The 16,147-nt window shown below is 36.2% G+C and overlaps 1 protein-coding gene across 1 annotated transcript in view; it reads right to left on the bottom strand.

The window, feature by feature from the left end:
- Nucleotides 1-16,147, bottom strand: part of LOC110379891 (probable DNA mismatch repair protein Msh6) — a 98,997-nt gene that overhangs the window by 82,187 nt on the left and 663 nt on the right. Inside the window, 7 exon segments of the mRNA XM_064040781.1 lie at nt 12,491-12,677; nt 13,072-13,206; nt 13,679-13,818; nt 13,982-14,117; nt 14,609-14,743; nt 15,225-15,417; nt 15,784-15,925. Coding sequence (XP_063896851.1) covers nt 12,491-12,677; nt 13,072-13,206; nt 13,679-13,818; nt 13,982-14,117; nt 14,609-14,743; nt 15,225-15,417; nt 15,784-15,925 — 1,068 coding nt within the window.

The following is a 16,147-nucleotide window of genomic DNA, read 5'->3' as shown; positions in this document are numbered from 1 at the left end:
ATCTGAGGAGAACATTTGAATCAGTTTTTTTCTCGGGTCTCCTTTGACCGATTTCAAAAATATTTTAATTTCATGTTAAAAGTGAATTAAGGAACCTATTTCAATCACTCCCACTACTGGGTAAATAAGACAGGCTTTGTAAAGCGACTGTTCATGTGGAATATTAGAACCGGGTTTCTCCGGACCCCAAGGACTGATTTCAAAAATATTTTGATTTCATGTTAAGAGTGAAGTAAAGAACCTACTTTGACCACTCCCAGTACTGGGCAAATGCCAAAGACTTTGTTAAGTGACTATCTGAGGAGAACATTTGAATCAGTTTTTCTCGGGTCTCCTTTGACCGATTTCAAAAATATTTTAATTTCATGTTAAAAGTGAATTAAGGAACCTATTTCAATCACTCCCACTACTGGGTAAATAAGACAGGCTTTGTAAAGCGACTGTTCATGTGGAATATTAGAACCGGGTTTCTCCGGACCCCAAGGACTGATTTCAAAAATATTTTGATTTCATGTTAAGAGTGAAGTAAAGAACCTACTTTGACCACTCCCAGTACTGGGCAAATGCCAAAGACTTTGTTAAGTGACTATCTGAGGAGAACATTTGAATCAGTTTTTTCTCGGGTCTCCTTTGACCGATTTCAAAAATATTTTAATTTCATGTTAAAAGTGAATTAAGGAACCTATTTCAATCACTCCCACTACTGGGTAAATAAGACAGGCTTTGTAAAGCGACTGTTCATGTGGAATATTAGAACCGGGTTTTCTCCGGACCCCAAGGACTGATTTCAAAATATTTTGATTTCATGTTAAGAGTGAAGTAAAGAACCTACTTTGACCACTCCCAGTACTGGGCAAATGCCAAAGACTTTGTTAAGTGACTATCTGAGGAGAACATTTGAATCAGTTTTTTTCTCGGGTCTCCTTTGACCGATTTCAAAAATATTTTAATTTCATGTTAAAAGTGAATTAAGGAACCTATTTCAATCACTCCCACTACTGGGTAAATAAGACAGGCTTTGTAAAGCGACTGTTCATGTGGAATATTAGAACCGGGTTTTCTCCGGACCCCAAGGACTGATTTCAAAATATTTTGATTTCATGTTAAGAGTGAAGTAAAGAACCTACTTTGACCACTCCCAGTACTGGGCAAATGCCAAAGGCTTTGTTAAGTGACTATCTGAGGAGAACATTTGAATCAGTTTTTTTCTCGGGTCTCCTTTGACCGATTTCAAAAATATTTTAATTTCATGTTAAAAGTGAATTAAGGAACCTATTTCAATCACTCCCACTACTGGGTAAATAAGACAGGCTTTGTAAAGCGACTGTTCATGTGGAATATTAGAACCGGGTTTTCTCCGGACCCCAAGGACTGATTTCAAAATATTTTGATTTCATGTTAAGAGTGAAGTAAAGAACCTACTTTGACCACTCCCAGTACTGGGCAAATGCCAAAGACTTTGTTAAGTGACTATCTGAGGAGAACATTTGAATCAGTTTTTTTCTCGGGTCTCCTTTGACCGATTTCAAAAATATTTTAATTTCATGTTAAAAGTGAATTAAGGAACCTATTTCAATCACTCCCACTACTGGGTAAATAAGACAGGCTTTGTAAAGCGACTGTTCATGTGGAATATTAGAACCGGGTTTTCTCCGGACCCCAAGGACTGATTTCAAAAATATTTTGATTTCATGTTAAGAGTGAAGTAAAGAACCTACTTTGACCACTCCCAGTACTGGGCAAATGCCAAAGACTTTGTTAAGTGACTATCTGAGGAGAACATTTGAATCAGTTTTTTTCTCGGGTCTCCTTTGACCGATTTCAAAAATATTTTAATTTCATGTTAAAAGTGAATTAAGGAACCTATTTCAATCACTCCCACTACTGGGTAAATAAGACAGGCTTTGTAAAGCGACTGTTCATGTGGAATATTAGAACCGGGTTTTCTCCGGACCCCAAGGACTGATTTCAAAAATATTTTGATTTCATGTTAAGAGTGAAGTAAAGAACCTACTTTGACCACTCCCAGTACTGGGCAAATGCCAAAGACTTTGTTAAGTGACTATCTGAGGAGAACATTTGAATCAGTTTTTCTCGGGTCTCCTTTGACCGATTTCAAAAATATTTTAATTTCATGTTAAAAGTGAATTAAGGAACCTATTTCAATCACTCCCACTACTGGGTAAATAAGACAGGCTTTGTAAAGCGACTGTTCATGTGGAATATTAGAACCGGGTTTTCTCCGACCCCAAGGACTGATTTCAAAAATATTTTGATTTCATGTTAAGAGTGAAGTAAAGAACCTACTTTGACCACTCCCAGTACTGGGCAAATGCCAAAGACTTTGTTAAGTGACTATCTGAGGAGAACATTTGAATCAGTTTTTCTCGGTCTCCTTTGACCGATTTCAAAAATATTTTAATTTCATGTTAAAAGTGAATTAAGGAACCTATTTCAATCACTCCCACTACTGGGTAAATAAGACAGGCTTTGTAAAGCGACTGTTCATGTGGAATATTAGAACCGGGTTTCTCCGGACCCCAAGGACTGATTTCAAAAATATTTTGATTTCATGTTAAGAGTGAAGTAAAGAACCTACTTTGACCACTCCCAGTACTGGGCAAATGCCAAAGACTTTGTTAAGTGACTATCTGAGGAGAACATTTGAATCAGTTTTTTCTCGGTCTCCTTTGACCGATTTCAAAAATATTTTAATTTCATGTTAAAAGTGAATTAAGGAACCTATTTCAATCACTCCCACTACTGGGTAAATAAGACAGGCTTTGTAAAGCGACTGTTCATGTGGAATATTAGAACCGGGTTTTCTCCGGACCCCAAGGACTGATTTCAAAAATATTTTGATTTCATGTTAAGAGTGAAGTAAAGAACCTACTTTGACCACTCCCAGTACTGGGCAAATGCCAAAGACTTTGTTAAGTGACTATCTGAGGAGAACATTTGAATCGGTTTTTTTTCTCGGGTCTCCTTTGACCGATTTCAAAAATATTTTAATTTCATGTTAAAGTGAATTAAGGAACCTATTTCAATCACTCCCACTACTGGGTAAATAAGACAGGCTTTGTAAAGCGACTGTTCATGTGGAATATTAGAACCGGGTTTTCTCCGGACCCCAAGGACTGATTTCAAAAATATTTTGATTTCATGTTAAGAGTGAAGTAAAGAACCTACTTTGACCACTCCCAGTACTGGGCAAATGCCAAAGACTTTGTTAAGTGACTATCTGAGGAGAACATTTGAATCAGTTTTTTTCTCGGGTCTCCTTTGACCGATTTCAAAAATATTTTAATTTCATGTTAAAAGTGAATTAAGGAACCTATTTCAATCACTCCCACTACTGGGTAAATAAGACAGGCTTTGTAAAGCGACTGTTCATGTGGAATATTAGAACCGGGTTTTCTCCGGACCCCAAGGACTGATTTCAAAAATATTTTGATTTCATGTTAAGAGTGAAGTAAAGAACCTACTTTGACCACTCCCAGTACTGGGCAAATGCCAAAGACTTTGTTAAGTGACTATCTGAGGAGAACATTTGAATCAGTTTTTTCTCGGTCTCCTTTGACCGATTTCAAAAATATTTTAATTTCATGTTAAAAGTGAATTAAGGAACCTATTTCAATCACTCCCACTACTGGGTAAATAAGACAGGCTTTGTAAAGCGACTGTTCATGTGGAATATTAGAACCGGGTTTTCTCCGGACCCCAAGGACTGATTTCAAAAATATTTTGATTTCATGTTAAGAGTGAAGTAAAGAACCTACTTTGACCACTCCCAGTACTGGGCAAATGCCAAAGACTTTGTTAAGTGACTATCTGAGGAGAACATTTGAATCAGTTTTTTTCTCGGGTCTCCTTTGACCGATTTCAAAAATATTTTAATTTCATGTTAAAAGTGAATTAAGGAACCTATTTCAATCACTCCCACTACTGGGTAAATAAGACAGGCTTTGTAAAGCGACTGTTCATGTGGAATATTAGAACCGGGTTTTCTCCGGACCCCAAGGACTGATTTCAAAAATATTTTGATTTCATGTTAAGAGTGAAGTAAAGAACCTACTTTGACCACTGCCACTACTGGGCAAATGCCAAAGGCTTTGTTAAGTGACTATCTGAGGAGAACATTTGAATCAGTTTTTTTCTCGGGTCTCCTTTGACCGATTTCAAAAATATTTTAATTTCATGTTAAAAGTGAATTAAGGAACCTATTTCAATCACTCCCACTACTGGGTAAATAAGACAGGCTTTGTAAAGCGACTGTTCATGTGGAATATTAGAACCGGGTTTTCTCCGGACCCCAAGGACTGATTTCAAAAATATTTTGATTTCATGTTAAGAGTGAAGTAAAGAACCTACTTTGACCACTCCCAGTACTGGGCAAATGCCAAAGACTTTGTTAAGTGACTATCTGAGGAGAACATTTGAATCGGTTTTTTCGGGTCTCCTTTGACCGATTTCAAAAATATTTTAATTTCATGTTAAAAGTGAATTAAGGAACCTATTTCAATCACTCCCACTACTGGGTAAATAAGACAGGCTTTGTAAAGCGACTGTTCATGTGGAATATTAGAACCGGGTTTTCTCCGGACCCCAAGGACTGATTTCAAAAATATTTTGATTTCATGTTAAGAGTGAAGTAAAGAACCTACTTTGACCACTCCCAGTACTGGGCAAATGCCAAAGACTTTGTTAAGTGACTATCTGAGGAGAACATTTGAATCAGTTTTTTCTCGGTCTCCTTTGACCGATTTCAAAAATATTTTAATTTCATGTTAAAAGTGAATTAAGGAACCTATTTCAATCACTCCCACTACTGGGTAAATAAGACAGGCTTTGTAAAGCGACTGTTCATGTGGAATATTAGAACCGGGTTTCTCCGGACCCCAAGGACTGATTTCAAAAATATTTTGATTTCATGTTAAGAGTGAAGTAAAGAACCTACTTTGACCACTCCCAGTACTGGGCAAATGCCAAAGACTTTGTTAAGTGACTATCTGAGGAGAACATTTGAATCAGTTTTTTCGGTCTCCTTTGACCGATTTCAAAAATATTTTAATTTCATGTTAAAAGTGAATTAAGGAACCTATTTCAATCACTCCCACTACTGGGTAAATAAGACAGGCTTTGTAAAGCGACTGTTCATGTGGAATATTAGAACCGGGTTTCTCCGGACCCCAAGGACTGATTTCAAAAATATTTTGATTTCATGTTAAGAGTGAAGTAAAGAACCTACTTTGACCACTCCCAGTACTGGGCAAATGCCAAAGACTTTGTTAAGTGACTATCTGAGGAGAACATTTGAATCAGTTTTTTCTCGGTCTCCTTTGACCGATTTCAAAAATATTTTAATTTCATGTTAAAAGTGAATTAAGGAACCTATTTCAATCACTCCCACTACTGGGTTAATAAGACAGGCTTTGTAAAGCGACTGTTCATGTGGAATATTAGAACCGGTTTTTCTCCGGAGCCCAGGGGCCGATTTCAAAAATATTTGGATTTCATGTTAAGAGTGAATTAAGGAACCTATTTCAATCACTCCCACTACTGGGTAAATAAGACAGGCTTTGTAAAGCGACTGTTCATGTGGAATATTAGAACCGGGTTTTCTCCGGACCCCAAGGACTGATTTCAAAAATATTTTGATTTCATGTTAAGAGTGAAGTAAAGAACCTACTTTGACCACTCCCAGTACTGGGCAAATGCCAAAGACTTTGTTAAGTGACTATCTGAGGAGAACATTTGAATCAGTTTTTTTCTCGGGTCTCCTTTGACCGATTTCAAAAATATTTTAATTTCATGTTAAAAGTGAATTAAGGAACCTATTTCAATCACTCCCACTACTGGGTAAATAAGACAGGCTTTGTAAAGCGACTGTTCATGTGGAATATTAGAACCGGGTTTCTCCGGACCCCAAGGACTGATTTCAAAAATATTTTGATTTCATGTTAAGAGTGAAGTAAAGAACCTACTTTGACCACTCCCAGTACTGGGCAAATGCCAAAGACTTTGTTAAGTGACTATCTGAGGAGAACATTTGAATCAGTTTTTTTCTCGGGTCTCCTTTGACCGATTTCAAAAATATTTTAATTTCATGTTAAAAGTGAATTAAGGAACCTATTTCAATCACTCCCACTACTGGGTTAATAAGACAGGCTTTGTAAAGCGACTGTTCATGTGGAATATTAGAACCGGTTTTTCTCCGGACCCCAGGGGCCGATTTCAAAAATATTTGGATTTCATGTTAAGAGTGAATTAAGGAACCTATTTCAATCACTCCCACTACTGGGTAAATAAGACAGGCTTTGTAAAGCGACTGTTCATGTGGAATATTAGAACCGGGTTTTCTCCGGACCCCAAGGACTGATTTCAAAAATATTTTGATTTCATGTTAAGAGTGAAGTAAAGAACCTACTTTGACCACTCCCAGTACTGGGCAAATGCCAAAGACTTTGTTAAGTGACTATCTGAGGAGAACATTTGAATCAGTTTTTTTCTCGGGTCTCCTTTGACCGATTTCAAAAATATTTTAATTTCATGTTAAAAGTGAATTAAGGAACCTATTTCAATCACTCCCACTACTGGGTAAATAAGACAGGCTTTGTAAAGCGACTGTTCATGTGGAATATTAGAACCGGGTTTTCTCCGGACCCCAAGGACTGATTTCAAAAATATTTTGATTTCATGTTAAGAGTGAAGTAAAGAACCTACTTTGACCACTCCCAGTACTGGGCAAATGCCAAAGACTTTGTTAAGTGGCGTATTTACAGTATATACATGGCTAGTACGCAAGCGTGTGAAACTAGTCGCGAATAGATTGGAATTCACTTTTTATACAAAGTCTTCCGATGTATACAGCAGCAGTACGCAAATACTCGCATATATTTTGTAGTGGCCAAAGTAACTTGCTTTGTTCCATAATATACAGTGCTAGTCCGCATGCAAACTAATCGTGTATACACTGGAATAGGTGCGAAAAACTTTACGATTCCAATCTATTCGCGAGCAGTTGCATGCTGCCATTTTGATTAAAACACGAAATAGCATTTAATGTTAATTTAAATATTAATAATGCTCGTAAATTCAATTTTTTTTTTGTATGTTTTTTAAATAAGTTGATTTTTTATATGAAATATAAGTGCAGCCACAAAATTATTTACTGAACACATGATTAAGCTTCCAATTTTACAACATTATTTATACATTGTCATCTAATTTACTAACTCGGCCTCCTTTTTAGTATATTGCCATTTATAACCTTCAATTAAAAAACATTGTATTAAAAATTGAAGTTAGTGACGAAAACGAATCGCTGCAAAACCGACTCCACGTAGTCTTGTCTGCCCTACCCCTAGAGTGCAATTCAAAACCGCGTAGGCGCGGAGGGGCGAGGCGGCCTGCGAGCTGAGCCGCAGGTAGTTTTAACGCTCGCCGCCGCGGCAGAGGCTGGCCGGCTGAGCCGGCCAGCAAGCCGAAGCTGCGGTGGTGAGCGTGAAAACCATCTGCGATGATAAGCTCTCATGGGACCGCCGGAGCCCCGCAGCACCGGAGCCGTGACAGAAGCGATGCTTGCTGCATGTTGCTTGCTTACATTTTAAACGTACTGAGTTAAAAAATTAGAAGCTAATTAAATATATTTTATGGTGTCATTTAATATTATTTTAGAAGTTTACTGTTAGAATGCATGCTACAAATTTAGATGCTAAAAAATAACCATCATGCTGAGTTGTATTTAGAGTGGTTTACTTAGAAGATACTAGTGGGTAAGATAGTATTATTTAGATGCTCGTTAATTGTGGTTACTTAGTAATTTAGAAGGCAACATACATTTTTGGGGGCGAATAATGATATCAAAAAGAAGCCTGTTTAATTAGCATTTTTAATAAACAAACTCAGATTCGAAAGCCTTTTTTATTTAATGCTTTACCTAATATTAATTTTGTATAGTTAAATTTGACCGTGTATAAATTGGAAAGATGCATGTGCACGTCTAAGCTACGAATTATACTGGAGCAGTACGCAAAATTCGTGTATACTTTGAAATCACAAATTAAAAAACAGCATTACAAAATATCAGCGAGCAGTTTCCTATGGATGCGTTTTGGCTATGTACACTTTGTAAATACGCTGTTAAGTGACTATCTGAGGAGAACATTTGAATCAGTTTTTTTCTCGGGTCTCCTTTGACCGATTTCAAAAATATTTTAATTTCATGTTAAAAGTGAATTAAGGAACCTATTTCAATCACTCCCACTACTGGGTAAATAAGACAGGCTTTGTAAAGCGACTGTTCATGTGGAATATTAGAACCGGGTTTTCTCCGGACCCTAAGGACTGATTTCAAAAATATTTTGATTTCATGTTAAGAGTGAAGTAAAGAACCTACTTTGACCACTCCCAGTACTGGGCAAATGCCAAAGACTTTGTTAAGTGACTATCTGAGGAGAACATTTGAATCAGTTTTTTTCTCGGGTCTCCTTTGACCGATTTCAAAAATATTTTAATTTCATGTTAAAAGTGAATTAAGGAACCTATTTCAATCACTCCCACTACTGGGTAAATAAGACAGGCTTTGTAAAGCGACTGTTCATGTGGAATATTAGAACCGGGTTTTCTCCGGACCCCAAGGACTGATTTCAAAAATATTTTGATTTCATGTTAAGAGTGAAGTAAAGAACCTACTTTGACCACTCCCAGTACTGGGCAAATGCCAAAGACTTTGTTAAGTGACTATCTGAGGAGAACATTTGAATCAGTTTTTTCTCGGTCTCCTTTGACCGATTTCAAAAATATTTTAATTTCATGTTAAAAGTGAATTAAGGAACCTATTTCAATCACTCCCACTACTGGGTAAATAAGACAGGCTTTGTAAAGCGACTGTTCATGTGGAATATTAGAACCGGTTTTTCTCCGGACCCCAGGGGCCGATTTCAAAAATATTTGGATTTCATGTTAAAAGTGAATTAAGGAACCTATTTCAATCACTCCCACTACTGGGTAAATAAGACAGGCTTTGTAAAGCGACTGTTCATGTGGAATATTAGAACCGGGTTTTCTCCGGACCCCAAGGACTGATTTCAAAAATATTTTGATTTCATGTTAAGAGTGAAGTAAAGAACCTACTTTGACCACTCCCACTACTGGGCAAATGCCTAAGACTTTGTTAAGTGACTATCTGAGGAGAACATTTGAATCAGTTTTTTTCTCGGGTCTCCTTTGACCGATTTCAAAAATATTTTAATTTCATGTTAAAAGTGAATTAAGGAACCTATTTCAATCACTCCCACTACTGGGTAAATAAGACAGGCTTTGTAAAGCGACTGTTCATGTGGAATATTAGAACCGGTTTTTCTCCGGACCCCAGGGGCCGATTTCAAAAATATTTGGATTTCATGTTAAGAGTGAAGTAAAGAACCTACTTTGACCACTCCCACTACTGGGCAAATGCCAAAGACTTTGTTAAGTGACTATCTGAGGAGAACATTTGAATCAGTTTTTTTCTCGGGTCTCCTTTGACTGATTTCAAAAATATTTTAATTTCATGTTAAAAGTGAATTAAGGAACCTATTTCAATCACTCCCACTACTGGGTAAATAAGACAGGCTTTGTAAAGCGACTGTTCATGTGGAATATTAGAACCGGGTTTCTCCGGACCCCAAGGACTGATTTCAAAAATATTTTGATTTCATGTTAAGAGTGAAGTAAAGAACCTACTTTGACCACTCCCAGTACTGGGCAAATGCCAAAGACTTTGTTAAGTGACTATCTGAGGAGAACATTTGAATCAGTTTTTTTCTCGGGTCTCCTTTGACCGATTTCAAAAATATTTTAATTTCATGTTAAAAGTGAATTAAGGAACCTATTTCAATCACTCCCACTACTGGGTAAATAAGACAGGCTTTGTAAAGCGACTGTTCATGTGGAATATTAGAACCGGGTTTTCTCCGGACCCCAAGGACTGATTTCAAAAATATTTTGATTTCATGTTAAGAGTGAAGTAAAGAACCTACTTTGACCACTCCCAGTACTGGGCAAATGCCAAAGACTTTGTTAAGTGACTATCTGAGGAGAACATTTGAATCAGTTTTTTTCTCGGGTCTCCTTTGACCAATTTCAAAAATATTTTAATTTCGTGTTAAGATTGAAGTAAAGAACCTACTTTGACCACTCTTACTACTGGGCAAATGGCTCAGGCCTTGTAAAGTGACTCTTCGTGGAGAATATTTGAACCGGTTTTCCTCAGGACCCCAGGGAGCGATTTCAAAAATATTTGCATTACGTGTTCAGAGTGCACTAAGGAACCCCCTGGAACTACTCCCATTGCTGGGCAAACTATGAGCCCAGACCCTGGCATTGTCCTTTAACAACTGTATGCGTGGCACGTAAAGATGACAACTATTAGGCAGATTAAAAAGCGAAAGAAAGAAAAATCTGGGGGCACGGCAGTGCCCCAGCCAAGTCTCGAGCAAAACGGGCACGGCCGTACCATCTTTTCTCGAAGCGATTCGCGGCTGTTTCGCCCCCCCTATGTCTTCGACGTGGACAAAGCTAGGAGTTTAGGTTTTCGGTGAATAATAGTAGGCATTAGAACAAGCTTAAGTTCGAAATTACATGCCAATTGAATTAATAGTTTAGGAGTTACGGTCGATCAAAGTTACGCCATTTTGTCACTCACTGACTCACTGATTCACTGATTCACTGACAGATCATCAAAAATCTAAGGTACTTCTAGCAGACTTAGAAACTTCAAATTTTGCACCAAGATAGGTCATTAGCCACATATAAAGGAAAAATTATAAAAACATTAAAAAATAATATGCCATAGAAAACAATTTTATATTTGCGGTTTGGCAAGAACATTATGTATGGATTTTAACTGCATTGTTAACTTTGTTCGTTGTTTATACCATAAGTACCTATTCAATTGGATGAATACATACATAGAATAGAAAAGAATAATATAAATGTAATACATAGACTATCATTAATACAAATTAATACATAAAGTTCATAATTCATTAAATTAATAAAGCTAAAACTCCATTGTATTGCGATAAATATGGTATGCGCGCTCGATAGATGGCGTTGTACCTGTCTGAATCGCGCTATGGTTTCGTTACAAAGCGCAGTCTAAGTAGTACTTCAAAATAATTCGATAAATTTCATTTGATAGCGCCATCTGTCTATGAAAAACCATTTCGAAACTAAAAAATATTGTAGTGGTAATTTATATTCGGACTTTACGTGTTATTTGGTTTAGATTAGCTAGTTATATTATAGTTTGTAAGTTAGTAGATATATATTTATTTAGTTAGTTATTTGTTAGTTAGTTTAGTTCTATTTAGTTTGTTAGTTATTTATTATACATATATATATATATGCAAATATATATAAGTTTAAGTCCTATTAATATGTTGTTATAGTAGTAATTGTAAATATAGTGTAATGGAACGTGAAAAAAAAGAAAGAAATACACTTACAAAAAATAAATGAGATCCCACCAAAAACATTAAATGTAAAAAAATGCCAAGTCTCTCGATGCAGTCTTTCCATCGTAAAAAGTTTTGAGATCTCATAGAAGCCAAGTCCTATTCAAAATATTTTGTAGTTATAAATCAACATTTAGTAATTGTATCAATAGTTTTCTTTATATTATAATTATAGTGACTTGGCAATGAGCACAAATTAAAAGCTGCTTGCTGCCTGGAATTATGTGCAAATATTACTGACGAGACCAGTGATCAGATTATTTGTTATGTGTGAATCATGATGGTCACTACCGACTACATGCTCCAATACAATAATTAAGAATACCTTACGGGCCATCGCTATGAAAGTAAATGAATCGGGAGTACACTAAGACTGACTGCCGTTGCCGAAATTCGGTTGGGACGACACGGATAAACCAAAAGAAAATTAATTTTGTGATATTAATGTTTACGCATGCGGTGTGTGTAACTTTCAACTCCTCCAAATATGCCGTTTTATTTGTTTCTTCTTGTGCTCATTGCCAAGTCACTATAATTATAATATAAAGAAAACTATTCATACAATTACTAAATGTTGATTTATAACTACAAAATATTTTGAATAGGACTTGGCTTCTATGAGATCTCAAAACTTTTTACGATGGAAAGACTGCATCGAGAGACTTGGCATTTTTTTACATTTAATGTTTTTGGTGGGATAATATATTTTTACGCAGACGCACACGTAAACACACAAAAACAAGACAAGGAAAATTACTTTAACAAGATAAACAGAAATAACACTAAAAAACTTAATACTAAACAACAGTTTTAATCAATGGTCCACAGCGTCGCTCCACTGGTCACTATAACCATTTTTGAACTCGCCGTAGCCTAGCCTATATCCACCTCCAAGTTAAAAACAATTTTTTTCAGCGATTTTTACTTGAAAACATACAACACACACTTCTTCTATTATAACAATAAATAAAAACAACTTTATCACCAACCTTCATGCAGAAACGGCCTAATCCCTTCAGGCCACTCGCCATCTGCATTAGTTCTATAATACTTCTCGGCTAAGATCTTGAGCGTCCTGTCTGGAGTCCACAAGTTCTGTGCCTCCCTGCGGGCACTGTGACAGTGTGTGCTGAGCAGTTTTGTAGTACGGTGACTGGTCTTACGGTCGTAGATTATCTGGAAATGTTAGGAATAATGATTAGTTCCTGCTTGTGGTTTCATCTGTGTCCCGAGGGATGCATTCTTCCAGTACCCGAAAGAGAAGTAGCTTACGTCCTTTCTAATCTGTGTCATTTAAATTGTTCTAATAGTTTTGGTGTGAAAGCTAGACAGACAGCATTTATAACATTAGTAAAAAAGTTGTATCCTGTTGAAAACTTAATTTTAAATGAGAGCCAACTACAAAAGAAGTATAGATATGTCAAAAATTATAGTAAGGATGTGAAATCTCATTTAAGATTTGAGTTGACTAGGTTTTACTAAGAAAACAAAGTACCTAAACTCATTTATTACTTGCAATATTGACTATATTGCAAGTAATAAATGAGTTAAAAAAATAATAATTACTTACCAAAGCTGGAGGATAATGCGCCAAAGTAGTGAGAAGCCTGGAGGAATGCTTGTCATCTTGAAACTGGCCTAAGTGGAACAAACCTATTGAAGTGTCCACAAAGCATATCCCATAGGTGCTGCTGCCATTACTTTCCTGTAATATTACGAATTAATGTTAGTAAATAATTATCATCTGCGATTTTTGTTAAGATCACATCAAAATATAGAAATAGGTTTAATTTTATTTTGTGTACTAGCTGTTTCTTTTGTTCTCACTCATGTCAAATAACGGAACTTCTGCAGGATCCGGATAGAATATAGCTACTGGTGACATACCAGGGAGTAGTGTATAGTATATTCCCAACAGTGAACCAACTTTATTTTGCTTGTAAAGGCCTAGACAAAATAAATAATTTGATTTTGCGTGAAATATTTTTTCAAATCGGTTCAGTAGTATCAGATCCTTCAGGATACAAACAGAAAAACGAAAAATGTTTTCTCTTCATTAGAGATAGAGAAAAGTAAAGATTATTGTCAGTTGTTACACTGACAACCTAGACAAATTTAATGAATACGGATATTGAGTGTTACAGACTCAAGTTCAGTGAATGCTGTTAATAAAATACCTCTTCAGCAATAGCCATCATGTAAGCAGCAGTAGGCTCAGCCGGGCCGTTGTCCTGCAGGCCGCAGATCTGAGCGCCGCGCATCGTCACCTGGCAGATCTCGCGACGAACCACTTTGTCCCATTTGCTGTTCTTACCCGCTGAAAAGGAATTTATTATTTAATACTAACAAACAACAATATAAATAATGTTGTTAGTGTGCACTATCCAAGACCTATATTGGTCATCAAAAAATTTGTCTGAATGGTTTACCTACACTATGTTAACCATCCAGTATATAATTACAAAAACATAAAAACTTACTCTTCCTGCACCTTTCCTGCATCATGTCAGGAGTTTCAGTCTGTTCGACTCGCGCTACTTTGTATCCCTTCGATACTAATGTTGACGCCATCCTGCCGTATGCACTCTCAGGGAACCCGGAATGTGCGAATTCACCCTGAAATAGAATAGATTTTTAAGTTTTTGCTATTTAAAGCTTTATATCTCTGCCAGAGGTTATGATTTCCGGTCATACTTTTACTCGTGTGAGCGATTTTGTTATGAATATGGCAATGTTTATTTAAATGTTTATGTTGGCTACATGTTGTTAATATGTCAATGTTGGTATAAGCTCTCTCCCGTTCTATTGTTCTAAAAGCAACACGTTGTACAAATTATATTTTCAAATAAAAGACAAGATAGTCCACCGAACAAGTCCTGTTTAATTTCAAAAACATCAGATTTCACACGTGTCCCGAAGGACCTACTCCGCACAACCAGAAAAAAATGCGTTTAGCATTCCTCGATAAATGGGGTAGATTTTTTAAAATTGGGTTGGCTGTTTCTGAGTTCTGCACTTTCAAGGAAAGAAACAAACTCTTCAGCTTTTTAATATTAAGTAAAGATTGACACTTGTGAGCTCAAGATATGAGTGCTAATTATATTTACCTTCATATAAGAGAATCCAAGTTCGTTAACCCCAACAGCGGCATCCATATGGTACAGCTCATAGAACTTGCCCACTTTGAAGAATAGCACACAATCAAAGTGTGAGGACTTCATCTCCCACCACTGACGGTGAGCCTGCAATCAAAATTAAATTAAATCAATAAGTACTTGTGAAATATCAATGAATTGTGAAGGAAAACATGGATTAAAAAGTATGAAATCCCTATTCCGCCTTGACTATATAACAATAATGATGAATGCTCAGAAATTCTCTGTATGACAAGATCCCTGTGTCCTGCAGTGAGATAGTAGAAAGGCTGATAGAATGTTATTAAATTAAAAACTAAGCTTTCAAAATTGGTAAAACAGTTGAAGAATAATTTTATAACGGTCAGAAAATAATTTCAGACTCTTATCTGCCTATAGGTTTTCATTTACATAACACATAGGTAATGTAATGTATGTATAATGAAAACTAGTAATAAAAAAAGACTTTTATGCCCCATCATCTTATCAATGGTGGTTACCATGTCGTTGTTGTAGTTATTGTTGCATTGACATCATACCTAAATTTTATTGTATTTTTTTTATAACATGTTGATGGGTATATACTTACAGGAGTCTGATCCTTATAAAACTCAGATGGCACAAACAAGGTAGAAGGGTCGTACTCAGGATGATCTGGTCTCCTTTTCTTTGCATCCCGTATTTTCTCAGGCTTTAACCACTCCAACTTACAATGAGTCCAGTTGTCATCATCGGCTGATATGGGTTTTTCTTCAACTAGCTTTGGGGCTGATGTTGAAGGTCTGAAAAGTATTTATAACAATTCTGGATTTTATTGATGACAAGGACGCCTGGCTTTAAAATAATATTGTTTTTTCTTTTTCTCTGCACTGTGGCTTCAAGGAGTGCCTATGCCCAGACAAGCCAAACGGAGCGCAAGTTGCATTATGTGTTTCAGAACTTGGTTACCCAATATTTTTTTTTATTGTATAATTATTTTTCTCTTTACAATCGCAGAAGAAAATGGCTGATTGCCTGATAAAATTTAAATATTTACGTAAGCTTTGTAGCATTTACAGTGATATTTTCTTTTGTAACTTAACTGTTATCAAAATGAATAATGGAATTTTATTTTTATATGTTCCATAAAATTAGTTTTGTTTATTTACTTATCACTGGTTGAAGATTTGGTGGCTGGTTTGCTTGGCTTCTTAGCCTTAGGTGACTGGTTTGGTTCATATTTGAAGCTATCCTGTAGTTTCTTCTCCATAGATGGCTTCTCAACTTCAGATGTATCCATTTTGTTATCTGCTGAAAATTAAAAAAAAATGTTAGTAATCGGGAGAAAGTCCTTGACTGTGTGTGTATGATTGTTACTACCTCGCGCTCTAACAGCTGAATGAAATTTCATTCAAATTTGCAGTAATACAGTTTATATATCAGAATAATAGTTAGGCTACTTTTTATCTACATACAGGAAATACTTCCCCCAGAAATCAGGTCAAACTGAAAAATATCAATAACACAACCAAA

Source organism: Helicoverpa armigera, chromosome 23 (genome assembly GCF_030705265.1).
Source record: "Helicoverpa armigera isolate CAAS_96S chromosome 23, ASM3070526v1, whole genome shotgun sequence".
NCBI classification, from domain to species: domain Eukaryota; kingdom Metazoa; phylum Arthropoda; class Insecta; order Lepidoptera; family Noctuidae; genus Helicoverpa; species Helicoverpa armigera.
The sequence above is the reverse complement of the archived record's forward strand: the minus strand, read 5'-3'. Positions and strand labels throughout refer to the sequence as shown.